General features: G+C 37.8%; 1 protein-coding gene across 1 annotated transcript; it reads right to left on the reverse strand.

The window, feature by feature from the left end:
• Positions 1-942: 942 nt before the first annotated feature.
• LOC125241097 (ATP-binding cassette sub-family F member 1-like) lies at positions 943-26,895 on the reverse strand. The gene is made up of 18 exons (XM_048149413.1): positions 26,539-26,895; positions 26,340-26,456; positions 24,146-24,253; positions 23,417-23,545; positions 22,831-22,917; positions 21,675-21,778; positions 21,031-21,078; positions 19,529-19,703; positions 17,030-17,317; positions 12,998-13,074; positions 12,508-12,656; positions 12,184-12,267; positions 11,694-11,931; positions 7,509-7,686; positions 5,662-5,840; positions 4,994-5,227; positions 2,610-2,768; positions 943-2,363 (listed from the first exon to the last, which is right to left on the reverse strand). The coding sequence occupies exons 1-18, from the start codon at positions 26,777-26,779 to the stop codon at positions 2,262-2,264; spliced, it is 2,697 nt and encodes an 898-aa protein (XP_048005370.1). The 5' UTR covers positions 26,780-26,895; the 3' UTR covers positions 943-2,261.
• Between the last annotated feature and the right edge of the window lie 512 nt (positions 26,896-27,407).

A 27,407-nucleotide genomic window follows, 5' to 3' on the forward strand; every position in this document is an offset into this window, starting at 1 on the left:
AACAGGGATTGTCACATTTAATATGACCCCCCCCCCCCCCTTACACTGTGACGTAATATATGGATGACGCCTAATGAACGGTTAAGAGGCACGAAAAAATTCCAGAGATAATCTTGAAAAATTACTTAGTAAAAAAGTACGTTGCACTATTCATTAAAATTGTGTAGCTTATTATACAAAAACAAAATCTGAGTGATGACCAACAAGCAGAATGGATTTACCCGAGTTTGAAGTTAAGCGACACAATTTAACTACAGCTATATTTACTTTCGGTTTCACCAATACTTAGGAAACCTGCTAAAATGTCTGTATACAATTATATAGCTATAACCACTTTATACAATACTTCATATGCGGGTAAATAACTAGCATACATTTAAATTAAAACAAGCTTTAGTAGTACAAGGACAGAATCGTTTACTTACACAACATAGCACCTAGGTAAGAAATCGTAATACAAAAATACAAACAACGGCTCAATGAGAATAAATACAATCAAGAACTAAAACACAATATACGTAATTGATAATTTAAATGGATTTTTTTTACAAGTCTGCATGTCACACACAGAGTTATTCCTAATTTTCTGTCACAGGAATGCAAGATAATTCGCGGTACGAGAAAGCCGCCAAAGGAGCGATTTTTTTTTCAACCGTAGGAAGAATTGGCCTGGGGCCAGACTGACCGAGGACTCGCGACTCTCTCGAGGCTGCTCGGTCGGCACTCAGTCAGCTGTTCAGAAGAGTGCGCCAAGCAATTGGGATGACGACTAAAAAAAACTATTTAGTCCGTCAGTTAGATCATCAAAAAATTTTGGGCACATATTTTTAATTTTTTCTCTTAAACGAAAAATGACGACGGTACAGTGCCTTGAACTTTCGCGTGACGTCACGCCTAGGTACAATTCATTAATTAGATAAAGCGAAAAATATGTGTTCAGTATTTTTAGACGATCTAACTGACGGACTAAACAGAATTCAATTTTTTTAATGTAGTCGTCATCCCTATTGGCTAGGGCGAGGCAAACGTGCGCGCACGAGGGCGGACGTTTTCCACTCGAGGTTATTCGGTCAATGTGGACCCAGGTACTAGTATTGTGCAATATTGTTCTAAGAAACGCTCCTATACGAACTTTTCCGTATGACGGCGTCGGTCGCGTCGACGTTCCTTTTTTTCTGACTTAAAGTATAGGCACTCAGGTATCACGACCTTTTCAGACCATTTTTTACTAATTTGATAACATTAAATGTTGAGAACATGTAAGACTAACAGCACATACGAATACTATGCCGGTAAAAAATCGGCGTGGTGGAAAGACATAGGCTCAAACAATTTCATATTTATTAGAACAGTACAAGTAAATTAATGAAGGATATATTTCACTGTAAACGGCATGCGGAGATAGGCGTTTTAAATGGTTAGTTATTGTGCATTTTGTTCAGAAACACGACTACATTTGCCCTCCGAAAAGTCTAGAAGAGTCGAGCGTTCGTACCATTCATTATCAAAAGAAATGAGATTTTGAAAGCGCTATGACTAGTTCATTCTTACCATCATACTTATAGCAAAATGGATAAATGAACAAGCGAATAACTTACCACAGTGGTAGAATTTCATATTAAAGTTACAATGCCTAGACTGTACATTCTAGGAACCCCAGTTTTCATTATGATAATTTTTAGATACAAAAAATCTCACGTTTCGTAAGATAAATCGAGGTGTAGAAATAAGCTCAAAAATCGATAGTATCTCAGTCGTCACGACTTTTTCCATTAGTCCTATTACAATTTCATTTTCTAGTTGCTTCACACTTTGACTATATTCGCACCATCACACAATCACATCCACAAATATGTATACGTTTAGCAATAGCCAAGGAGTAATATTCGAAATAAACTAGTATACATATTTTTATGTGACTAAAGTCGATTTAACCTTTGTAGCTCATACGTAAAACTGAATCGCGACTTATTCGCGTATACTTGCGGGCTAACGTTTCGAACGTGACATTGCGTCCGTGGTCGCAGGCAGACTGGCGAGACATTATATCAACCACCCTTAATCTTGATTATTTTCTTGTACACTAGAGTTGCTACTTCACTTCAAGCAAATCACATCACCAATTTTATAACCGTTCGATTTTACTCGAATGTCACATTCGAAACGTCAGGTCCAACTATAAACTATGTGTTCGCGATTGTCCCGATTCAGTATAATAATAAATGATGAGTAAAGTTGGTACAAAATACATTGTGTTAGGATTACTGTGCCACGGCGGCGTTGGCGGCGATGGAAGGCGAGTTGATGGTCTCGCCGAGACTCTCCAGGAGCTCCTTGCGGTAGTCGTCGAAATCGCCGTCCACCTGCAAAAATGTACAGTTAAAAAAGATTCTAAGACTTATGCCTCCTCATTGGTGACACAAATAATTAATCTCGGGAATAACACGTATGTATGATAATTGACATTATAGTTATAGCTACTAGGTTTTCTCGTCGTTGTTTCCTGAAAATGTACCCTAACAGAACAGTTACTTTCACCCGTAGTGTCAGATAACTTGCGACTGAATGCTGGAATAACATTCCTCCCTCTGATTGGATCTCATGTATACCTCATTAATGGTCTGATCCTCGATGACGTAAAGCGCACAGTCTGTCTCTCTGATGAGTCGCTCGTCGTGAGACACGATGACCACGCCGCCCTTGTAGTTGTTGATGGCCTCCGCCAGCGCGTCTATGCTCTCGATGTCTAAGTTGTTCGTCGGCTCGTCCTGTTTCAGATAACATAATGTAATCATTGCATGCATATCAATATAACGTTCTCAGAGGAACCTAACCCGAAGAAAGAGGTGTGCCAAGATCGTCAAAAGCCGTGCTCCGGGAAATGAGAAGGACTACATGGTATTTACAACTGCATCAGCTGTCCCGAGACACAATTTTCAATCAAGGTAGCGTAGTCTTAACTATACGGCAAGAATATAATGATGAAACAGTAAAGCGCATAGTCGCAACTTGTCTAAAACGCAAAATGTCCAGGTATAAGTAGGTTATAGGTTCGTTAGGTATCTTTAAATGGCCGAAGGCCAAACTGTACAGAACAGGAGCGTCCGTCGATATCGCTTTAAAAAAGGAAAAAAAATACTGTGGATATTTTCCGTTTTAGTTCAGTTGCTACTGTAAGAGGTTTCGCATTCAGAATGAAACCTTTTACAGCAGTCATGGTCGCTGACTGGCAGTCCCTGATTTAAAATTGGAACAGTATAAAAACGTCAAGGAAAACAGACACTTCAAAGGGGCATTCATATATAGAAGCAGCGATTGAGAGTGAACGGTTGTTACTTAGCTTATAAAATATAAAAAAATATTGATTCAAAGCGTTGTTTAAATGTTTGGATGCTCTCCACTGATAGGCCGACTCTCTTACATGGTGGAGGCACTAACGTCTGAAAGTTTCCCCTAGTTTCGGTTTCAGAGTTTTCAGACAACGAACCCCGACCTCACAGCGCGAGGAAGCGCATGCCAAGCGATAAGCCAAACGCGCTTTAAGAAGAAGGAAAACAAAGTGACCATCGTCGCCAATACGAAGAGCTATTCCGGGTGATATACTTCTTATTATTTAATACTCATTATCACCCATTCCGTAATTAAAATATAGCTGTGCAGAATTGACGTAAAAATGGAATGCGAGGCATTCAACAGAGCAACGGGCGCTCAAGATTGTGTTGTTCAAGAAACTCTACGACTCCTCTTCGGTGACCATGGGCGTCGACGCAAATTGCGTGAACATCAGCTCCATCATACCTATATACTTAATCATACACATATGCAGTAAATCTTCCTAGATATGTAGGTTACATTAGATAGGCAATGTAAATTTAGTTTCAATCTTTTAATTAGACATTATATTGTACAACTTACGGAATAATTGTGATTAGTGAACTAAAATGTACATTATTTCAAAGAAAAAACGACTTGTGACAGAAAATGTCATTTGCCTATCCCTAATGTTAAAAAGGATAATTATTTGTAAATAACCACATAGAACTAATTATTTTGGCGCAATATATAACATGTAGAATACTATACATATTATTTATGCAATGTTTATATTAGAATAAAAACTATTTGATAGGCTTATTTATTCCATAATGTGGGTGTAGTATTGTGAACAATGGCTGCTTCTAACATAAGGGGGAGGGATATGTAAGAGGTTTCGCATTCAGAATGAAACCTTTTACAGCAGTCATGGTCGCTGACTGGCAGTCCCTGATTTAAAATTGGAACAGTATAAAAACGTCAAGGAAAACAGACACTTCAAAGGGGCATTCATATATAGAAGCAGCGATTGAGAGTGAACGGTTGTTACTTAGCTTATAAAATATAAAAAAATATTGATTCAAAGCGTTGTTTAAATGTTTGGATGCTCTCCACTGATAGGCCGACTCTCTTACACTACTAACCGCAGAAAAGGGGTTTTAATGTATTATGTTTTCTGGTCCAGTGATTTGTTTATACCATAGATTAAATATAAGAAGATAATACCATCCCGTACATTAAAATGCGTTCGCCTAAGAACACGCATACACTACACCACACATAGATGGCGCCACAAAAAATGTCTTGTAGCTTTCGATTATACTTGTAGATGGCGTTAAGTGTCACTTTTGACATAGATTTATGGCTCGAAAGTGACACTTAACGCCAATCTACGAATAATCGATGGCAACAAGGCATTTCTTGTGGCACCATCTATGTGTGGTGTAGTGTATGCGCGTTCTTAGGCGGTCGCATTTTAATGTATGGGATGGTATGATCTTCTCATATTTACTCTATGTTTATACTTAGGCCCAGTTGCATCAACCACATTTGACAGACACATCATCGTCACGCAGCAGACGTCTATGGACCTTCCAATACAAACAATAATAATTTAACGAAGGCTTTAACGGTGACAGACGGTTTGATGCAACAAACCCTTAAACAATAAATAACTTACAAGAATGACAACATCGGGCGCCATATTGGTAAGCTCTGCCAACGCGACTCTAGCCTTCTGTCCACCGCTGAGGTCCTTCATCTTGATGGTGTGTGCATGGCTCTGCAGACCGAAGGTACCGAGGGCCTTGCGCGCTTTCTCGTATTGGAGGCCGAATAGCCGCTGTAAGTACTCCGCGGGAGTCTCTTCAGCCGTCAGGTGTTCGCCGGAGTGCTGGTCGAACCTGCCTATCCTCTGCAAATTGTATTACAAGTTAATTCACTGTGGAGATGAAAGTAATCTTTAACAATAAAAATGAATTTCATACAACAGGATCCCAACATTATGCACACTCATAAGGAGGTATACGGGAGTTTCGGGAGACTCGTGATATTTAATTTCTCCAAAATTCTAAGTTTATTAATTACCTGATTAAAATGAGATAAACTGGAATAATCTAACTTCCATAAACTAAGAATCGGATCAAGGTACCTGTTTTCAGAAATGAATTGGCAACCAATCATGTTCATTGGGAATTTCAGGCCCCTAAATTTTGATAAAAGTAAGGAAAGTAGGCGTATTACCCACTTCTTTCAGGCCTAGCCTACTATAGAAATGCACCAGTTCAAGTATATTGTCGACCTTAAGTTGCGGTTTGAAATGTGTATAGGATTATAGAGATATCTTACTAATCTGTGGTTCCTAATCAGCTCGCCGCGCACAGGACTCAGCTCGCCCACAAGCAGTTTGAGGAAGGTGGACTTGCCCACGCCGTTGGGCCCAACGATGGCCACACGCGAGTTCAAGTCTATGCCGAAATCGACTTGCTTGAACAGCGGCTTCTGACCGGGGAAGTTGAAGTCCACGTCTGGAAGTTAAAAAGAGTAATACAATTATAAGTCTGGGTGCCACGAAAGTTATATTGTCTTAAGAAAAGACCTAACACAAGCGTCATAATCTATTACTTTAGGAGTTTGATTTGAAGTACATATAACTAATATAAAAACGGCGGTATGGTAAGATATGGAAGATCTATAACCTCAACTTACAAATAGTGCGAAAGGGACGGCCTGATGTTATATCATTTATCGCGCGACCATGCTTGCCTACATGGACAACCATTCAACAATGAGATTATTTTGATACGTCATTTCATCGGCGTGTTATGAGTCCTCAAACAAATAATGCTCACTGTGTAGCCCCAGAAAAGGCGGCTGAAGCGGCGGCGGGTCCGGGAAGTAGAACTTGACCAGATACTCTTTAGGCCTCTGTAGTAGCAGGGGGAAATTAGCTAAAATTACGGCATAATTAATGGAAGGTTTTCTTAAATTGAAATATGTACGTTATAGACCGAAGTTATTTTTCATCAACTCTCCCCACTCCTCCCTCCTCTGCGTCACCCCTCTACCCTCCCTTAAAGTGCCGAAAATGCGGTTTTTCTCGATTTCTGACAAAACTGTTGAAGATACAGAAAAAGCGCGTAGGAACGAAGTAATCCTTAATAAATTTACTACAAATCATTCATTAACACTTTGGTTCTAGCACTTATAGTTTACGCGTGATCCGTCACGAAAGTTGGTCCTTTGCTGCAATCTTCTTTAGTGAATGTTAAGTTTTCGCCCAAAATGCATACGAAATCGTCGAAATTTGTTTGATATAACTAAAATATTGTAACTTATGACTAAAATAAAATTAAGGGGGAAAAATCACTACCATGGGTGGAATTTCCAATATGTCTTGGAATTCCAGTATTTATTTAAGACGTAATATTTTCACGGTAGTAGTCGCTAGGAGTACCATTGATCTATATAGTGTATCTATGACTGGGGATGAGCTTTTGGTAGCTGTTGGTAGAGCCCTGGAGTATCAATCCAGCAGCCGTGAGTTCAAGTCCCACCCATGGTAGTGATTTTTCCCCCTGAAATTCATTTTCAGTTTATAATATTTTAGTAATATCAAACAGATTTCGTAAGCAATTTGGGAGAAAACTTAACATTCACTAAAGAAAATTGCAGTAAAGGACCAACTTTCGTGATGGATCACGCGAAACCTATAAGTGCTAGAACCAAAGTGTCAATAAACGATTTGTAGTAAATTTATCAAGGATTACTTTTTTCCTACACGCTTTTTCTGTATCTACAACGGTTTTGTCAGAAATCGCGAAAAACCGCATTTTCGGCTATTTAAGGGGGGGAAGAGGGGTGACGCAGAGGGGGAGGGACGGGAGGGTTGATGAAAAATAACTTCGGCCTGTAATGTACATATCCCAATCAAAAAAAATCTTCCATTAATTATGCCAACATTTTCATACATAACTTTCCAGAAGCAACGGACTAAGTAAGGTCACAGGCAAATCTAACTGTTCGCTGTACTTGCTCTATGACAAGAGTACTCACTGTGTAGCCCCAGAATGGGTGGCTGCAGCGGCGGTGGATCCGGGAAGGAGAACTTGACCAGATACTCTTTAGGCTTCTGTAGTAAGGTCACAGGGAGATCTAACTGTTCGCTATACTTGCTCTATGACAAGAGTACTCACTGTGTAGCCCCAGAATGGGTGGCTGCAGCGGCGGTGGGTCCGGGAATGAGAACTTGACGAGATATTCCTTGGGCCTCTGCAGTAAGGTCACAGGCACCGCTGATTCTTCCTCTTCCCGTTGCGTCTTACTTCTGTTCTTTTCTTGCTTGCGTGTTAACGCGTCTTTCTGTTTCTTTTCCTGTTTGGGCATAATATATTTCAGTTTTTCGATTTCATTCATTGATATGACTAAAAAAGTATTAGTGGATACACAAAAGCTCACACGAAGGGAACGAATGAGTGAGTGAAAATATCAGTGTCTAAAATAAAATGGTAGCTCTAACTTTATAGCAATGCAAGTTTCGTCGTCATCTTAGCTGATAGCCTTAACTCATTAAGTACATTGCTTTCGAATTAAGAAAATAAATGAAATGAAATGAAATATTTATTTTTCCAAGTAGGCATATTACAATGCGCTTATGAACGTCAAATAAAACTACGCCGGCTCTAACCCTACGCCTCAGCCTCGAGAAGATTTCAGTCCCCCCTCAGTTTGAGGAGGGTATCCACTATGGGACCGGCAAGAAACTCGGCGGGCCACTTCTTTTCAAAACATTACATCTTATAATTAACATGCATTAAAAAAAAAAAAAAAAAAAAAAAAACAAGATACAATTTAATAAGCAAAAGTATTCATAAAAAAAAAATATTAACACAAGAAATTATACAAAGTACAAAGCTATTATGATTATTAATAAGAGATGTTAGAGATGTATAGAGTCTCTAAGTGTCAAAGTACATCTAAAAAAATTATACATGAAGAAAAAAAACGAATAACTAAAATAACTTTAGAGTTGTAAAAGACTCTTGTTGTCTTAAGCAAAGGAAAAAAAAATATATATATATACTTAATCTACTTTTTTCCTTGGAGATGTATATGGTCTCCAAGAGTCAGAAAGAAAAATAAACAAACAAGGACCGAACAGAGTGCCTCAACGTAATCTCATTCAAAATTAATGTTACATAGAATAGCATAGCCCCTATTAGCTGAAACAGACCGGTCTTCACAAACAGCACCCGTTCACGAATATGGCGCGCATCTCAGCCATCAATACTTTATAAACCCCAACAAACATTACTAGACGGAAATAAATCTAATGTGTTCTAAGGTCATTATTGTCATTAAATATGTGGAACAGCCATTTTGCATTAAATACATAGGTGAATTTAGTAAAATATAATTCTTATACGCTAACATTATGCATGTACATTCAAGAGCAATTCGCCAACGCGTTTTAAATAGATCATAAGACTTTTTATATCAATGATTATGTGATCATTCTATCATAATATTACTAATTGATAAAACGACTTGAAATAAAATGATAAAATTGTTGTTATAAACGACTTCAAATAAAATGTTAAAACATGTTTTTTTTTTTTCACTTTCTGGCGATAAGCATCTCATTGCTATTATCTCATATTTTTTAAGATATACATATATGTCGCAGCATGACGGCTGCGGATGTTGGAATGTCAAGATATAGTCTATGGAAATAGTCTATGCTTGAGTGTGTTTGACTGCGATACTGTGTCTGTTATTTATATGACCCGAACAGCTGTTAAATGGATTAGTTCCTGGCTGGTTAAGATGACATTAATGACAGCCGTGGTGAGTTGGCATCCTGAGAGGAACGGTCAGTTAGATTTGAATTGGAAAGTATCGCAGTCAGCTGCACTGCATTCTTTAAAATATTTTGGTATATTTCTTTACTGAGGCTCTAATATGAGCCTCCAACATATTTATTTATTTATTTATTTATTTATTGGTAAACATGATTACATGACTTTACAGCTAACCATTGCGTCACGTATCTTAGGCTGACATAACAAGAAAAACAAAGTAGACATATACATTTACAATAATAGGCATACACTTAACAGACATTTTATATAGGAACAGTTGAACACCTCGCATCCATCGCCTCACACAATCTCAAGCATTCACTACATATTGCCGCCCATCGCCACGCAAACAAGTCGCACTCAGGTGTCGATGTCAGGAGCGCATTGAGCTGTGAGAGGGCGCGGGGCAGCGGTGAGTTCCTGTACGATACGGTACGCGTACGATACATATATATGCGTAGCACACAATCAGTAAATAATCCGCAATGCATTATTTTTTGCTAAAAAAATAGAGTATAATATACCAATCAATACGCAACTCAACAAAAATGCACTTTTGTACAACAAACTAAAACATTACATTGTATGTACAACCATATATTCTTATGAGGAGTTTTGTGACGAACCCATAATTAACTCAGTAGTTTTGACGCTGACCACCCGAAATGATATTCGGATCTGCCATATTCGAGTACGGAACACCCCTTATCCATACTAATATTATAAATGGGAAAGTGTGTGTGTCGGTTTGTTTGTCCGTCTTTCACGGCAAAACGGAGCGACAAATTGACGGAAGGGAGGAAGGGATGGAGAGTGACATAGGCTACTTTTTGTCTCTTTCTAACCCCCCACTTCCCTAAAATAGGAGAAGGAAGTTTGTATGGACATTCCTCACTTATCGAATTTAACGCGAGCGAAGCCGCGGGCAAATATATAATGCATTTTTCTTTATCTTTACATCGTCGTGATTGAAATTCAATTAATGAAAAGCAAATGCAAAAAATCAGTACAGGGGGAAATCGGACTGTCGGGTTTATTGGTTATATGACAGTTTAGCCAATAATTATTATTTAGATATTCTCATTCACTCATTCGTTACATTCGTGCCAGCTTTTGTGAATTGACCTGTACGACTCCAAAGAGACCCATCATATGCCGTAGGGATCAATTAATAATTTATACAATGCAGTACGCAGTGCACGCAGTGCATCAAAAGTACTACCCATGTTCGCTTTACGCACTAATTCCAAAAATTATTATAATACAAATGAGTAAAAAACATTACTAAATTAAAGCAGAAGCACAGAATCTTTTATAAATCGAAATAGAATCAAAGTACGCAAGGTTTGTAGAAAGTAGTAGACGGCGGCTATCCGCACACATCATTATTGGAAGGTATTAGCTATTATAACACTGGGGTAGCTTTCCAAATATAACAGTTATAAATAAATATATATATAGTTGATTTTCAAAATGGTGTGTAGAAGTTTTAAATTACAAACATACATACTCGTACATACCCAAACTCGCATAGCAGATTAATTCAATATAAACATATATAAATTGAGAACGATTATGACGTACCACACAATTACGCTCTCTACTACTACCTACAGTACCTACATACCTCTACTGGCGTTATTCTCTAGTTACCTAATCTTAAAATAAGCAATCAAACAACTAGTCTATTATCTATGAGCGCTTTCGCAACAGCCAATAATTATCCTAATAAACACAATACAAAATTAACACAATCCTCTAGCAATTTGCTCAAATAATAAAGTACCTATAATTCGAGTGAATCAACTTTTTGATCGACAGTTTTATGTGTCTCTGGCTTTACTCAAAATGTCTCTGAAGTTACCAAGAAATCGAACTTCGAACGAAGTTTCAGTTTATTCGGTTTAACAATTAGGGCCTTGAATGATTTAACATACACCAATAAAGTGAAAAGTATAAAATGTAGAAGACACGTACAACGAAGTGGAAAGTCTGCGGTCTAGTTTAGTGAAACTAAAAACTAACGCATCAGCTAACTGAATCACGCAGAACTGTGCTGTGCAAGGGAAATAAATGTAAAAAAGCCTATCAATTAGTATAGTATTCTATGCAACAGGCGTTAAAAGGAGGTTAAAAAAGACGAGTGGCGTGGGTATTAAGACGCCACGAGTATTTTTTGACTCAGTTAAACACCATTGCATACAACACTTTTTCTACGACCATGCACTTAGTTTTTAATAGTTTTCTTGAATAACTTTGGTGATATTCACACTGTTTCCTGTATTTTGACGCAAAGGTTTGCACTGTCAGCTCAGCTGCCCAAAGCCTTCCCGCGCACGCGCGCAGTATCGTTATAACAATGCATTGCCATGGTTACAGAGCCAAACAATGCGTTTTCAGTTTTTTCGATACTGCGCGCATGCGCGGAAAGCCGGTGGACGCTGGCTTTGGGGAATAGACTTTTATACAGGGTTTTAAAGATCTATGCAGTTCGGGAGTAGAAAAAGTAATAAAACATACGGCCTGTTTCTTGGACTGTCCATGCGCCTTCAGATCCTTGAGCCTCTTCTCCTGTTTCTCGTACTCCTTGATCTGCTCCTTCCTCTTCTGCGCGTACATCTTCTTGAACATGGAGTAGTTGCCCTTGTAGTAGAACAGTTTCTGTTGGTCCAGGTGGATGATCTCGTTGCACACGTTGTCGAGGAAGGACTGGTCGTGGGAGACTACTAGGAGGGTTTTCTTCCAGCCTTGGAGGTAGCTGTGGGTGTGGAATGCGTATTAAAAGTGGTTCAGCACAGTCTGTGGCATTCTAGAACGAACGGGATTACATTTTGTGTGGACAAAAGTAATCGTTTCAATGTACTTTTTGTTCAAATAAAAGTGCTCAATGGAAAGTATCTTAGTAAATAAGCGTTGTAGATTCGGATTGCAGCGTTCAATAAATAAATAAATATTGGGGACACAGATCAACTTAGCCCCAAACTAATGAATGAATATTGAGCGTACTTACTTGTCAAGCCAAATGACGGCGTTGAGATCCAAGTGGTTCGTAGGCTCGTCGAGCATTAGCAGCGTAGGTTCAATGTACAGGGCTCTGAAAAGAAGTTAGTAAACTAATTAATTATTAACGAAAATTTTATGATATCGAATGTAATAAATTAATAACTTGCCGGAAAAAAAGGATAGTAAAAAGAACATCGAGCGGGACATGAAATTGCTGTCATCACAGCAAAAAAACCCTTATTCATTAAAAGCTCTCATCAACCAAGATTGAAGATCCTAATACGCTGTCTGCAGTATATTACGGCGACATTTCTCGACAGAAATACATCACCTCGCCAGCGAAACCCTCATACGCCAGCCACCGGAGAAGTTCTTCGTAGCGCGGTCCTGCATCTCGCGGCTGAAGCCTAGACCAGCTAGGATACGCCTCGCACGGGGCTCTGCCGAGTCGGCACCAATCGCTTTCAGCTCTGCGTACACCTACACAGACCGGATTAAAATATTACTCACACGTGCAAAAAACTCTTCAAACAAGTGCCACACGCAATAAATTTTAAGGTCCTATACAGACGGACTGCGCTGAATTCCGGCGTGTATTTCCCCTCACTTGTTGCAGTCTTGCAGTCAGTTTTGTACCGGCCCTTACAGATTCTCACTTTGGTATCAAACATGGAAATCATTATATGAGTTTTTCCATGTTGTGAAAGGTTTTTAACAGAGGAGTAAATTAATGCTGTATGCTACAAATATAACAATATAGTATAAAAATAAAAATTCATTTGATGTTGTTAAGGAGCGGATGATAAACTGATTTTGCTCACCTCATTTAATCTCTCTTGCTTGCTGAGATTTCCTTTCTCAGTTTCTGCCTCCAACTCCTTACATTCCTTGAGCAGTTCTAAAATAGAAAATTATAATACTTTATTTAAGGTGGCTCGCTTTCCATACAAAAATCATCTCACATTTATTTAGTCACCGCACACTACAACTAAATAAAAATATGCGCATACATATACTTTACATTATCCATTTTCGCAGTATTAAATGAAATACATTGTTTCATACAGAAATCATGGACAAATCCATGTGAATTTTTTATTAATTTTACGAAAATGTGCGTGCCAAATTTTGTGTACAGACACAGAGCCGTCATATTTCGCGCATTTTTAGTTGACATTGTCATCAGTGACACTTGGCTCTTGACAAGTAATTATTTTAATTATTTAAAGATATTGGTTTACTTAACTCAAGCAGACTCAGAAATAATGACGCATTTTGTCAATAAAGATACATATCGTGTATTTCGACACTGCTAGTGTAAATCGAAATGGCGTCTCGGTCAAACGCATTGACTATGAAGCAGAAGATCTCGAGTTCCATTCCGGGGTCTTTTTTAATCATTTGAACTTTTTTTGGATTTATTAAGTTTTTTTATATTTTTTAATAGAATAAATATTCTATTAAAAAGACTCTTACTATATTTCTTTCCTATTTTTTATTTTCATACAAAAATACAATACAATCTTTATTGTGCCTTTGTTGATAAAATAAAATATTACACGTCAGGTCAGGTACATAGGTCATAGTGTGGGCATAGTATTAGTAATGTGCTGACTTCCTTACATTTACTGAGCTAGTTGACCTATGTTGTTGTTGTGTGAATGTTTTTCTTCAACAACTAAATAGTTATATATATGAATATGTATGTAGGTATGTGGGTAGCTTTTGCACATTGTAATTTTTCCTCAGTCACCCGTTGAGCTCAGAGACCACGAACGCTGTAGTGTTCGAAACGTCGGGATGAATTGTAAATTCATTATACACGATTTAATCCGTTTTCATAGTTTTTATTTCATGAGTAACTATCGCGGTAACTGAAGACAATATTAACTAAATGGTTACAAATAATAATTATCATCAATATAATCAGGTCCAGGCAGGCAATTATGGTCGCGCGATAAATGATAAAACATCTGGCCGTCCCTATAATCGCACTTACTAATAGTGCGACAGAGACGGCCAGATATTTTATCGTCTATCGCGCGACCATGCTACCCGTGCTGTACTAGCTTTTGCCCGCGGCTTCGCTTGCGTTAAAAAGAGACAAAAGTAGCATATGTCACTCTCCATCCCTTCAACTATCTCCACTTAAAAAACATGTCAATCCGTCGCTTCGTTTGGCCGTGAAAGACGGACAAACAAACAAACAAACACACATTATCTTTGGTGAAACAACGAATTCTTCCACTTCAGATTATAGAGTAACCAGCTTTTCCCATTTATAATAAACTAGGTTTTGACCGCGGCTTCGCTCCCGTAAGAAAGAGACAAAAGGTAGCCTATGTCACTCTCCATCCCTTCAACTAAATCCCCTGAAATAATAATCACGTCAATTCCTCGCTCCGGTTTTGCCGTGAAAGACGGACAAACAAACAGACACACACCCATTCTTATTTGTAATTTTAGTACGGATTTGACATTATTATTTATATTTAGATAATTATATACGTATAACCTAATTTCGTCGGTAACAGCGTGTTATGTAATGGCGTCGTTGGTGGACAGTCGCTTGTCACGCCGTGAAACTGCGTTCGAATCCCGGGATTCTATAAACTTTTTGTATTTTTTTTGGATATAAATTTCGTATTTTTTATTGACCGAGCAAGAATGGAGAGCCGAAGGTATCAATTTTATCTTAGAGAACATATTGATTTTTTTATTGTCATTTTGATTTTCTATTTATTAAGTTGAGATATAAAACACAACTTTTGATACCCTCGCTAAATATAATATATTCTCGAAATTACTCCTTAGATAAAAAAAGTCCACTTGAGTTTTTAAAGCACTACGATACTCAGTTAACTATTGCATTTTCATTTACTAATTTAAGATTTCAAAAGCGATTTGAATACCCTTGCTCCATCGAAAATAAACAATTAGAAAAAAAAAATCATTCGAATCGTACTTTAGAAACTAAAATTTATCTATACTTGTCTTTTTGGAATTTTTTAAAATATCAGATTAGGATAATTATGTTAGAAATTCTGAGTTCGACGAACCCAAAAATTATTACCATATAAGAGAATAGGTTTTTAATCTTTTTTGTGGAAAACGCTCAGTAACTACTGTACGAGTACATATACATTTATGTATAATAATAAAACAAAAAATACTGTCTCATAGTGTTGTGTTCCTGCCGGTGAGTAAGGCTGCCAGAGCTCAACGAGGGTGCGGGGTGCTGACGACGGGAGGACTTACGGAACTAATTTGTTCCGTCTATTGTCCTTTGAGTCGTCGGCAACCCAAACCCTCCTTTGAACTTGTACACTCCTTTTTGCTGTGCACACACAGCAAAGGGGAGTGTACAAGTTTCTAATGGGGCGGCAACGCGCATGCGACACTCTTTGAGTTGCAGGCGTCCATAGGTTACGGTGACCGCTTTCGATCAGGCGGACCGTATGCTTGTTTGCCACCGACGTAGTATATAAAAAAAAAAGAGAAAAAGTCCTGGATTCGAACCCAGTACTTCCATGCAAATCATGCGAAAACACGTATTTACCGCAAGGCTATTTAAACAAGCTGTCGCCGCGTGAAATTGTCGACTAGAAGGAATACAAGAACACTGTTTGTATGTGTGAGTGGTACTTAAAAATAGTGTAAAAAAGTAAATTTATCTACATTAAGGGGATTAACGTTACAATGAGAAGTTGAATGTATGTTGTAATACGTCAATTTTAATATTAAATGTTCGCGAAGCTTAATTGAAAGTATATAAATGCCTGTACGACTCCACAAAAAAAAAAAGACCGGTAATTTGCAGATTAACGCCATCTAACGCAGCCTGAGCTTCGGGTAACCTAGGCGAGCCACCTTAACGATGATAAATGAATACATAAAATTATACATATAAAAGGTAATAATCGCCAACATATTGCCTACATAAATGTCACGTGGACTAAGAAAAACAGTATCTTTGCTCAGGGGAAATTAAACTGTTTGAAGATTGCCTGCTAAATGTTATTTTTTTATCTTGTCCCAACCCAACATCTCTCCTACGTTAGGCCTTTTTCACATTATCCGATCCGATATCGGATGTCGGAAGGATTTCAATAGCAAAAATCCAAGATGGCGGCTGTAATGTATGGGATATCGGTCCGACATCCGATATCGGATCGGATAATGTGAAAACGCACTTAAGTATCTGGAGATATTTATTTACAAGTACAATTAAAAATTGCAGTTAGCAAGCTCTCTTTAATCTGTGATTGACCGATAAATACTGACCGTGACCCGTCCTCTTAAACATTGGCTTCCAATATAGTTTCAACAGCGCTCATATTGTTAGCAGTGACCTCCTGCTCACACAATAGTATATCTATATGGGGAGGGAGTAAGAAGGCACGATGGGTCAGATGCAGGAGCAGCGTGGTCTTACCCGTTCTACCCCACAAGACCGTATCATGTCATGTCCTTAGAAAAAATACTTACCAGTCCTCTTAACATCGGCTTCCAATATAGTTTCAACAGCGCTCATATCGTTAGCAGTGACCTCCTGCTCTCACAGCAGTATGTCTATATGGGGAGGGAGTCAGATGCAGGAGCAGCGTGGTGTTACCCGTTCAACCCTGCGAGACCGAATCATGTACATAGAAAAATTACTCACCAGTCCTCCTAACATCGGCTTCCAAAATAGTTTCAACAGCGCTCATATCGTTAGCAGTGACCTCCTGCTCGCACAGTAGTATGTCTATATGGGGAGGGAGTGGGAAGGCGCACTGGGCCAGATGCCGCAGCAGCGTGGTCTTGCCGTGCCCGTCCGGTTCCCATATCGTGTCCTTAAAAAAGATACTCACCAGTCCTTTTAACATCGGCTTCCAAAATAGTTTCAACAGCGCTCATATCGTTAGCAGTGACCTCCTGCTCGCACAGCAGTATGTCTATATGAGGAGGGAGTGGGAAGGCGCGCTGAGCCAGATGCCGCAGCAGCGTGGTCTTGCCGTGCCCGTTCGGCCCCACGAGACCGTAGCGGCGCCCGTGAGCGATCAGCAGGTTGGCGTTCACGAACAGGTCCTTCCCTTTAGCGGCTATGGAGAAGTTTTCCACTTTGATGTCTACTGCGTTCTCTAGCGCTGCCATCTGACCTGAAAGAGGATATTTGCGTTTGTAAAAAGGCATTTTGAGATATTACATGGGATATCAAAAACGTAAGGAAAGATCGTGTTCGTGTAGGATAAGTATAAGCTCTTTCGTTGATTTTAACACTTGCGTTTGTATACACTCTACTTACAGAAAGTCGATAGAGCAGAAGTGACTCGGCAAAAATTTATATTCACTTGTTTATCAAAAACATGTCTTATTGAAATAATTTAAAGTCTAATCTGCCCACTGATGAAAATTAAAGGGCTGCAGTATTTTGACTGTACAAAGGTAGCATAATCATTAGTCTCTTAACACAAGGAACAAACATAAACTTGCTGTGACCGCCCACCGTCTCCGTAAGGTTGGTACGTCTTTCGTCGGGAACTGTACACGTTTTTATAACAAAGTACCAACCGATATAGTGGATTTGCCATTTGACAAATTTAAGGCACGCATTAAGCGTTTGTTGTTATGTAAGGCGTACTACACTGTGAAGGATTTTATAGATGATAGGGATGCCTTTAAGGTGGTTGCTTGTCAATAGATGAATGAAGTCGTATATATTTTTTCATTTTCTCTGCATTGTGTAATTAAGCATACTAGTGTTCAATTGACGTATGAGAACATATTCTCGTCTGATTATATTGTTTTTATTTAAGTTTAGTTGTGGACACTTGGAGACCTTATACATCTCCAAGATTATGTGTTTAATGTTTAATGTTTATCTTACTTTAATTTTATTGTATAAATCTATATTTCCTTCCTTTGTAACATACGAGCACAGAATATAGTGTCTTACAGCTATGTTTTATTATTTGAATATTTAATTTAGCCTGGCAGCTTAAACATGTCATGCACACTTAAAAGTCTTTGCTGCGGTGGCGTCGTTGATCGGGTCGCCACCTTCCCGAATAAAGGTTGAGGGAGGCGATGGCTGAGATACGCGTCATACTCGTGAACGGGTGCCGTCTGTGAAGACCGGTCTGTTTAAGCTTACTGGGGCTGTTATAACTTAGTAACTTTAATTCTAATTTTTATTAAATTAGGACACTTTGTTCGGTTGTCGTTTGTTTCCTTTCTTTTAGTGAATATTTTAAATATATGATTTTGACTCATGGAGACCATATACATCTCTAAGGAGAATTAGATTAAGTAGATATACATTTTATTTTTAGTTGTGACATTTAGAGTCATTTGCACCTCTAAAGTAATTTTAGACTTTTTTTTTTTTGTATTTGTACTTTTTATATTAAAATTTAGTGTAGTTCTTGGTTGTAATTCGACATTTAGAGACCTTCTACATCTCTAATTAATTGTATAGAGTTAACTTTAGTTAGAACTTAGAATTAGTATATAATAGTATCAATTGTAATTTCAACTCAATTTTAAATATTTTTTTAAATACCTATGTACATGTGACGTGTAAAAGTGCCCCTGTGGCCTATTTGCTGAATAAATTATTTTGATTTTTTTGATTTTGACTCTCATTTCTTACTGTGCCTAATAAAAGGTAAATCGCCCGTGTAGCGACGGGTTAAGTTAAGAAAAAAGAAAAAGACGGCTTTCTTCCCGTGGGTGTCGTAAAAGTAGATTGCAAAATTTGGTTTCTTTCAACCAGTGAATTGCCATGTGTCGCAGAAACTTTAGCAGTTATGTGCTCTGCCTACAGGCATATCTCAGACACTGGCGGTCAAATATATGAAAGAGACGCTTTCCTAGCACACAAAGCTCGTGTAGGTGAACGCGTACCATGCTTGTATTAGTGAGATATGACAGGTGACTGGTCGCGTTTTTGACAGGCGGTAACTGTGTGGTAACCGAGAGGGGGTGGGCGGCACATTCAGCGGGGAGCGGGAGTGGCAATACTGTACGATAGTACTCTTTATTATACTGTGCTACAGGCGTGTATTTATAAATTAATGGATGATAAAGTTTTAATTTTAACATACCAGCAGATTTCCACTCTTGCCACTCTTGGCAAAGAGGGGTTGAATGAAGACGAAATTGTGACATTGCAGTGTGTATGTGTTTATATATATGGCATAGCTCTTACCTATTTATAAATACATTTATGAATTGATTTGATGCATGTGGTGTTTACCTTTAAGTAATTGTTACGCTTAGCGATCATAATCATAATGGTTGAATTTATGTCAATAATGGTGTAAACAATTGTTGGTAAACCAATAAATATAAAATAAAAATAAAAATACCAGCAGATTTCTGCGCCTGGCTGACAGTGAAGTTGGCGTCCAGCTCACTATGGCCTTGGCCGCCCTTCTTTGTCATCATCTCCATTTGCTTCTCGTATTCTTGCATCTTCTTAAGTTTCTTCTTCTCTTTGTGGCTTAGTTTCTTCTCTGCGGCTTCCGTTTTGCCTCCAGAACCCTTAAACGTTAACCCCCTTGTTCATAAACGTACTCTAAAGGTATCAAGCCGATAAAGTTCGTTTGTCCTTTTCTATCACACCAATACGTCGGAAAGGGACAAACGAACTTTATCAGCTTGATAACTTTTGAGCACGTTTATGAATAAGGGGGTAAGAGTTTATGACTAAGGGCCTACTTACTGCATAAAAAAATGTAAGCTAATAAAATAGGTAGTAAATATCAGTTACTTTGTCAATTACTTGTTGTTTTGGAGCGTATTTTATTATGCACTCCGGCACATTCTAAACAAAAAACCCTTTCCGTCGGAGCTATAGTACCTACAGTTAAGATATTAAATATAGTTGCGGACAAAGTCCCAAACGTATGTATCCACAACCTTAACGTTTATCTAAACATATAAAAGAAGAAACTAACTGACTGAATGACTAACTGACATATCAACGCACAGCCGAAACCGCTGATCCTAGAGATCACAAATCTAGCACCTACGTTCCTTATTAAGGTGTAGAGGAGCACTAAAAAAGGATTCAATGGGGGTCCAAAGTTTGTATAGGTTTAAAGTTTGCAAGATTAGATTAGTATAGTACACGGGCAAAGCCGCAGGAAAAAGCTAGTACTTACATATTTTTGTCACTTTGTCCGAATGTATATTTAATACCTAGAGTGTACACTGATCAGACTGTTACCGCACGTACAGTCGACTACAAAGAGATATGTATCCATTTTTTCACCTTTTTGCATTGTATAAGATGAAAAAGTCTCTTTGTAGTCGACTGTACAAACGCAAGATATGGCTGAAAACAGACTAACGCTCGCCCCGTGACGTTGACAGCCGGCTTTAAGGGCGGGATGGGAACAGGCAGGTTAATGACGTCATTGTACGAAAATTATTGTGCAATGCGTATTTTCTTTAGAGGTTTAGGCCTCGTTCTAATGTCATGAATCATCATAACCCTTATAAAAGTATTATATTTATATTTTCTATTTGCTGCAAATCTTACGTCTATAGCGTTTTGCAATAGAATGACACGTCATAATTGTTTACCCTCCTCCTAATCCTAAAAACGAGGTTTTATAACGTAGTAATTTAGGCAATAAAAGACATGCTGTTAAAAGCAAACTATGTATATAGCAAACGCTTGATATCAGATAAAAACGGAGTTAGAAAGCGCAACGTTTTAGGTTCTAGATTAGACTTAATATAAGGTATATATTTCCATTGAGATTGAACTCTCAAGTGTCTTTTTAGTAATCTTAGCTATATATCACCATTACAAAAAGCATTTTAAATACGGGATTCTCATACCACATACTGGAATAGTTACCTTGCTATCTTCGTCTCCTGAAGCGTCACTGCCATCCTCTGTTTTGCCCTAAATAATTCAAACCAAAGAAAAGTATAGAAAATCATAAAGTTCATAAGAAAAATACAACCTATGACATAATCTATGACATTCATATATGTGACGTTATTTGGGTAAAGGGACCTTATTGTCGACGGCGCTTACGTTCCGCGGCGTCGTATTTGTACACGAACATCGCTCATAAGGCCGTAAGCGCCACCGACAATAAGGTCCCTTTACCCAGATAATGTGACATATATTAGAAATCGTGTCATTCACGATGACGCTGTGGATACAGTCAACACAGCTGTGAATACAAAGTGTCAAAAATATATACACAGAACTTTATGGGCTGTACATTTAAGGGGTGTATACATATTTTAGGCACTTTGTATTCACAGTTATGTTGTTGAATGTACGTATAGTTATGGTAGCTAGCTATATCTATCGCTCTTCCGTATTGGCGCGACAGAGCCAGACTTCGTGTCGATCGGCTTCTAGCGTCAACGATTGTGATTTTGGCTAGGCCGGCACTGCCAGCAGTTGTATAAAATCTAGCCTATGACAATATAAATCAAAGCACGCGTCTTCGTGCATGATACGATCCATAACTAAAAGTATTATACCTTGGACTTCTTAGGCTTCTCAAATTCTGGCAAAGACTCTTTCAGATTTAGTTTCTTAATTTCTTCCTCCACATCGTCTATAGGCGTTTTAGCTTTGTGTTTACCTGGAATATATTTTGTATTTTAACTTGATGGACGCCTAAGCTAAAATCTCTATGGCTAAAATCAATAAGGATGCCATTGCCATACCGCATTTTTAGGGTTCCGTAGCCAAAATGGCAAAAACGGAACCCTTATAGTTTCGTCATGTCCGTCTGTCCGTCTGTCCGTCTGTCCGTCTGTCCGTCTGTCACAGCCGATTTACTCGGAAACTATAAGTACTACAGTGATGAAATTTGATGGGAATATGTGTTGTATGAACCGCTACAAAATTATGACACTAAATAGTAAAAAGAAAAGGGGTGGGGCCCCCCATACATGTAACTGAGGGATGAAAATTTTTTTTCGATGTACATACCCGTGTGGGGTATCAATGGAAAGGTCTTTTAAAATGATATAAAGTTTTCTAAAAAACATTTTTCTTAAAGTGAACGGTTTTTGAGATATCAGCTCTCAAAGTCGTAAAAAGTATGTCCCCCCCCTCTATTTTTATAACTACGGGGTATAAAATTCTAAAAAAAATAGAGGTGATGCATGCTAATTAACTCTTTCAACGATTTTTGGTTTGATCAAAGTATCTCTTATAGTTTTTGAGATAGGTTGATTTAACTGTAATTTTTTTGCTGCTACGGAACCCTTTGTGCGCGAGCCCGACTCGCACTTGGCCGGTTTTTATTTTTAATTGTGTCTCACATTTTGCTTAACCATAACCATATACTCACATGACTCAACTCACAAGTTAATATTCATCATTGTGGTAAAGTCAGCACCAACGGTACCATATGAAACAATGACCCAAAAATATCAGACAGACACCCTAAAATGCTTTCTAAAATAATATGGCATCTGAAGTCTGAACAGTTCTTATTAAATAATAATACTAATTCTGCGAGTAGGAACTAACACTACAATTTTCTATAATATTGGAACATACTTTTGAACAAAAGTAGATAATATTTATTTACAAAAAGATAGTTACAAATATTACAAATACGTATCAAAGCATCAACAAAACAGGTGGAACATACTTGTAATGTAATAAATTATCAAAACAAACCCTTTTTCTTAGCAGGCAATATGTCTTCTTCGGGAGAATCCTCCTGTTTCTCCTCACTTTCGTCGACTGGCAACTCTTCTTTCTTACCTGCAAATATTGTTATTGAGATGCTTGAAATTATTATCGCTGAATATCGATTATTGGAGGTCTTCTCAAAAATACTTGAGCCATCAAACTAACACATTCATTGCTGATGTCCAGATCCTCCTTACAATTAAATTAACATGTTTCTGAATGGGGTGACACTCGGTGGCTATAGAAATGTGACTATGAATCTTTTATTTGAATTATTTGAAAGTTGTTTCTATAAGTCAAACTAACATTACATCTGTGTAGTGTAGAGATCACGCCGACTATTGGAAAGGTTATAAATATAAAGGTTTGCTTTTCAAATTCTCTGTGTGTAGGTATAGTTCTTAAATTCCTAATCTTACCGTGCGACTCAGTCAATCTGTGTAAGAACATCTTTGAATATTGATTTATTTATTTATTTATTTATATTGTGTGTATGAATATGAATTTGTAAAGTTGAATAAATTTATACATTTTTATATATTTTATATATATATATTTTTTTTTGTCTTACCCTTTTTACTGTTACTCTTGGCCGAAGGCTTTGATGTATTACTGGAAACGTTGCTGATAACTGACTTTGCATCCTCATGCTCTTCATCATCAGAGGACTCTATAGCTTTTTCTTTCTTTTTATTTTTGGCTGCAAAGATAGTGTGTTTAAAAAATTATACTAGTCGGGTCCACACAAAGAGAGGCATGTCGGGAAACAATTGCCTCGTGAGGCAAACATGCTATGTACTCATAGATGTGCCTCGGCCAAGGCAGCATGTGTGTTTTCGCGGACATTAGATGTTTGCCCTGCGAGCACATTGCCTCCCAATGTGCTTTGCTCTGTGTGAACTTGGCTATTAATAATATAACACAATCTATATATTATATCTATAATCTATATCATAGATTAAATATAACAAGATCATACCATCTCATACATTAAAATGCGACCGCCTACGAACGCGCTTACACTCCACCACACATAGATGGCGCCACAAAAAAAAATGTCTTGTAGCTTTCGATTATATATAGCGTAATAGCGTTAAGTGTCACTTTTGACATAGATTTACGGCTCGGAATTGACACTTAATGCCAATCTACAAATAATCGGTGGCAACAAGGCATTTTTTGTGGCGCCATCTATGTGTGGTGGAGTGTAAGCGCGTTCGTAGGCGGTCGCATTTTAATGTATGGGATGGTATGATCTTGTTATATTTAATTTATGTCTATATACAAAATGTCGGCTTACTTTTCTTTTTACTAGCTACAGGCTTAGCAATTTCATCTTCAGACACTTCTTGTTTGAATTCAACCTCACTAGCTCCATCTGACCAGTCATCATCTTTTTTACCTTTGCCTAAAACAAATTTAAATATTTTGAAATGGTTAGACATAGTGTTTTATTATAGATTAATAAATGACAATGAAAATGATTATGTCCTAGTTATTTAGAAATTTTGTACTACAGGGGCCCATTTCTCAAAACTGAGAGTTACAAGTTACAAGCGGTTGTAAATGTCTAAGGGCCCATTTAGACGGTATGAGAACTCGCATACGAGTTTTATTACATTGCGGTATTTGATGGCTGTGCAAAATTGTATATACCCTCAACAGTCCGCAATGTAACTAAAATCGCATGCGAGTTCCTACACCGTCTAAATCAGGCCTAATATGACAAGTTGGAAAGAGACTTCCGCTTGTAACTTTCAGTTTTGAGAAATGGGCCCCTGGTATATGAGTACTTGATTTACGCTGAAGTACGGAATAAGTGAAATAATATTAGAATAAGAGAAACATCATTGAAGTATTTTTTCTGGCACATTCTATAGATAGTTCTTGCCTCTTTTCATCACATATGTGACACATCACAGTAGCTGGCTGGCTACCCTTATGTCCCAAATAGGTTTGTATTTATTATAATATTACAAGAACCTAACCAAGGGTTTGTCTGATAGGCTGATGAAGGGCTGATAGTCCACTATCGTATGTTTATCATAGAAATATGATCATAGGCAACATGCCATCCTTTTTAGGGTTCCGTAGTCAACTAGGAACCCTTATAGTTTCGCCATGTCTGTCTGTCTGTATGTCTGTCTGTCCGTCCGTCCGTCCGCGGATAATCTCAGTGACCGTTAGCACTAGACAGCTGAAATTTGGTACCAATATGTATATCAATCACGCCGACAAAGTGCAAAATTAACAAATGGAAAAAATAATTTTATTAGGGTATCCCCCCTATACGTAAAGTGGGGAGTGATTTTTTTTTTTATTGCAATCCTAACGTGTTATAATTTAATTTTAATGTTTATAGTATAATAGTAGTGTTACTACTTAAAAATACAAATTAAAATATTTTCAAATGAGAATAATTTAATTTGTTCTAAGATGTGCACGGCAGCGCCATCTCTCTTCGCTAGCTCGTAATCACATGTGTTGATTCAGTTAGGAGGTCGAACTAGTTTCGGTTCTACCTCAGAGATGGCGGGGGACGCCAAGCTTTAAGTGGTAATTGTGTCATATACTTGGAAATTTCGACCCTTGCTTTTGTGATCCGATGGCCGAGTGGTTTTACAGGCATCCGTCTGGTTAACGGAGTACTGTTGGATAGGTATTTAAAAATGAATAAGAGTTTACTAAGATCGTTTTTTGATAATATTCATATTTTCGGAAATAATCCCCCCTTCTCTAACTTTTGAACCATATGTTTAAAAATATGAAAAAAATCACAAAAGTAGAGCTTTATAAAGACTTTCTAGGAAAATTGTATTGAACTTGATAGGTTCAGTAGTTTTTGAGAAAAATACGAAAAACTACGGAACCCTACACTGAGCGTGGCCCGACACGCTCTTGGCCGGTTTTATCTTCATGTTGGAGTAAAAGGGAGGCTTATGATCATATTTCTATGATAAACATATGATAGTGGACTTTCGGCCTCAAGGTACCAAAGCCAGAGTGGAATAAACAGTGATCAGATGTTTAGTTGCCACTCATGGAAAATTTATACATATATGATGCACACTGGTGACTACATTAAAAGTATTATTTTCTTACAACTAGGGAACAAATTAAATTATTTTATTGAATATTTTTGATTTGTTCTTTTTTTCAAGTTGTCACACTACTATATACAATACAAATTATAAATTGAAATAGATATCATACACGAAAGAAAAAACAGCAAGGCGGGCATGTGGTCTAGTGGTAAGGTGTTAGCCACGTAAGCTGAAGACCCGGGTTTGATTCCCGGCTTGACCACCAGTGGGCCTTGCCGTTTTTTCTTTCATGTATGATATCTATTTCAATTTATAATTTATTATTTTCTTGTCAAAGACATTGCAGACTGAAAGGTGTAGGTCCAGATCCCGCCATGTTACAATTTCAACTTGATATACATGTTGTGGCAATGTGGCATCCATAACTTAATAAATTAATAAAATCCTAACCTTTTTTCTTTTTCCCTCCTTTACTAGGAGTCTTAGAGGTGTTGGTGGCACTGCTGGTTACCGACTTTCCATCGTCTTCTTCATCTTCAGACTCTGCACCCTTCTTCTTGTTTTTACCTGACAACCGAAATAATTTAAAAATAGTTTTTATACTCAGCTATCACGAAATGTACGTATTTATTTTATTTATATCACATACCTTTCTTCTGCGATTTCTTCATAGCAGGCTGGCGGACTTCCTCTTCATCGGTCAAATGGACCTTGAGGTCCCCTTTACCACCCTCGTCACTGTCACTGAAGTCAGCTTTACCCTTAGCTTTCTTTTTACCTTTACCCTTTGCTTTAGAGGTTATCTCAGAAGTATTGTTGCCTACAGTAGGCTTTTCCTCGAGATCGTCATCGAAATCTTGGTTCTTCTTCCCACCCCTTTTCTTCGACATGTTTGATAAACAATTGATGAAGAATGTTAAATTAAGTACGCCAACTCACCAACGTAGGCGATTCACTTATAGAAAAATTGCACTCACAATTGTAATAGCAAATCCGTATATTTGACAAGAATGACATGTAGGAAAGATCCACAGATTCACAATTTTGAACAGGTCTACAGATAAAGCAATTATAGACGGTTAAGCAAATCGTGTCACTAAAAGAGCGGCAAATTTTAAAAAATGCAGGCGCTAGGGTTTATCGTACCATTGAAAAATTGTGATGAACTTTAGTGAAACGGCCCACTTTGTCGGTTACCATAAGAATAATATTTGCTTGTATCTTTATACGAGTAACTTGCCAAAACGTCCTTAATAAACCATCGCCCCTACATTTCTTAAATTTCACACATAATTCTTTCTCGCTCACATGTCAAAAAATTCCAAGGTCGTACGTTAGCACTTTAACCTTTGCTTTTCATTGGTGGTAGGTTGTTTAATTTATTTATTTTTTGGACACATTTAGGTATCAGTTAACAGAAGTCAACATCAATTATTAAAGCCTGACCAGAAATTTGACTACGCGCCATGTTGCGGAATTTCATTAGAACTATTTTCTTCATACTATACTGAACTGTCA

Source organism: Leguminivora glycinivorella, chromosome Z (assembly GCF_023078275.1).
Source record: "Leguminivora glycinivorella isolate SPB_JAAS2020 chromosome Z, LegGlyc_1.1, whole genome shotgun sequence".
NCBI classification, from domain to species: Eukaryota; Metazoa; Arthropoda; class Insecta; order Lepidoptera; family Tortricidae; genus Leguminivora; species Leguminivora glycinivorella.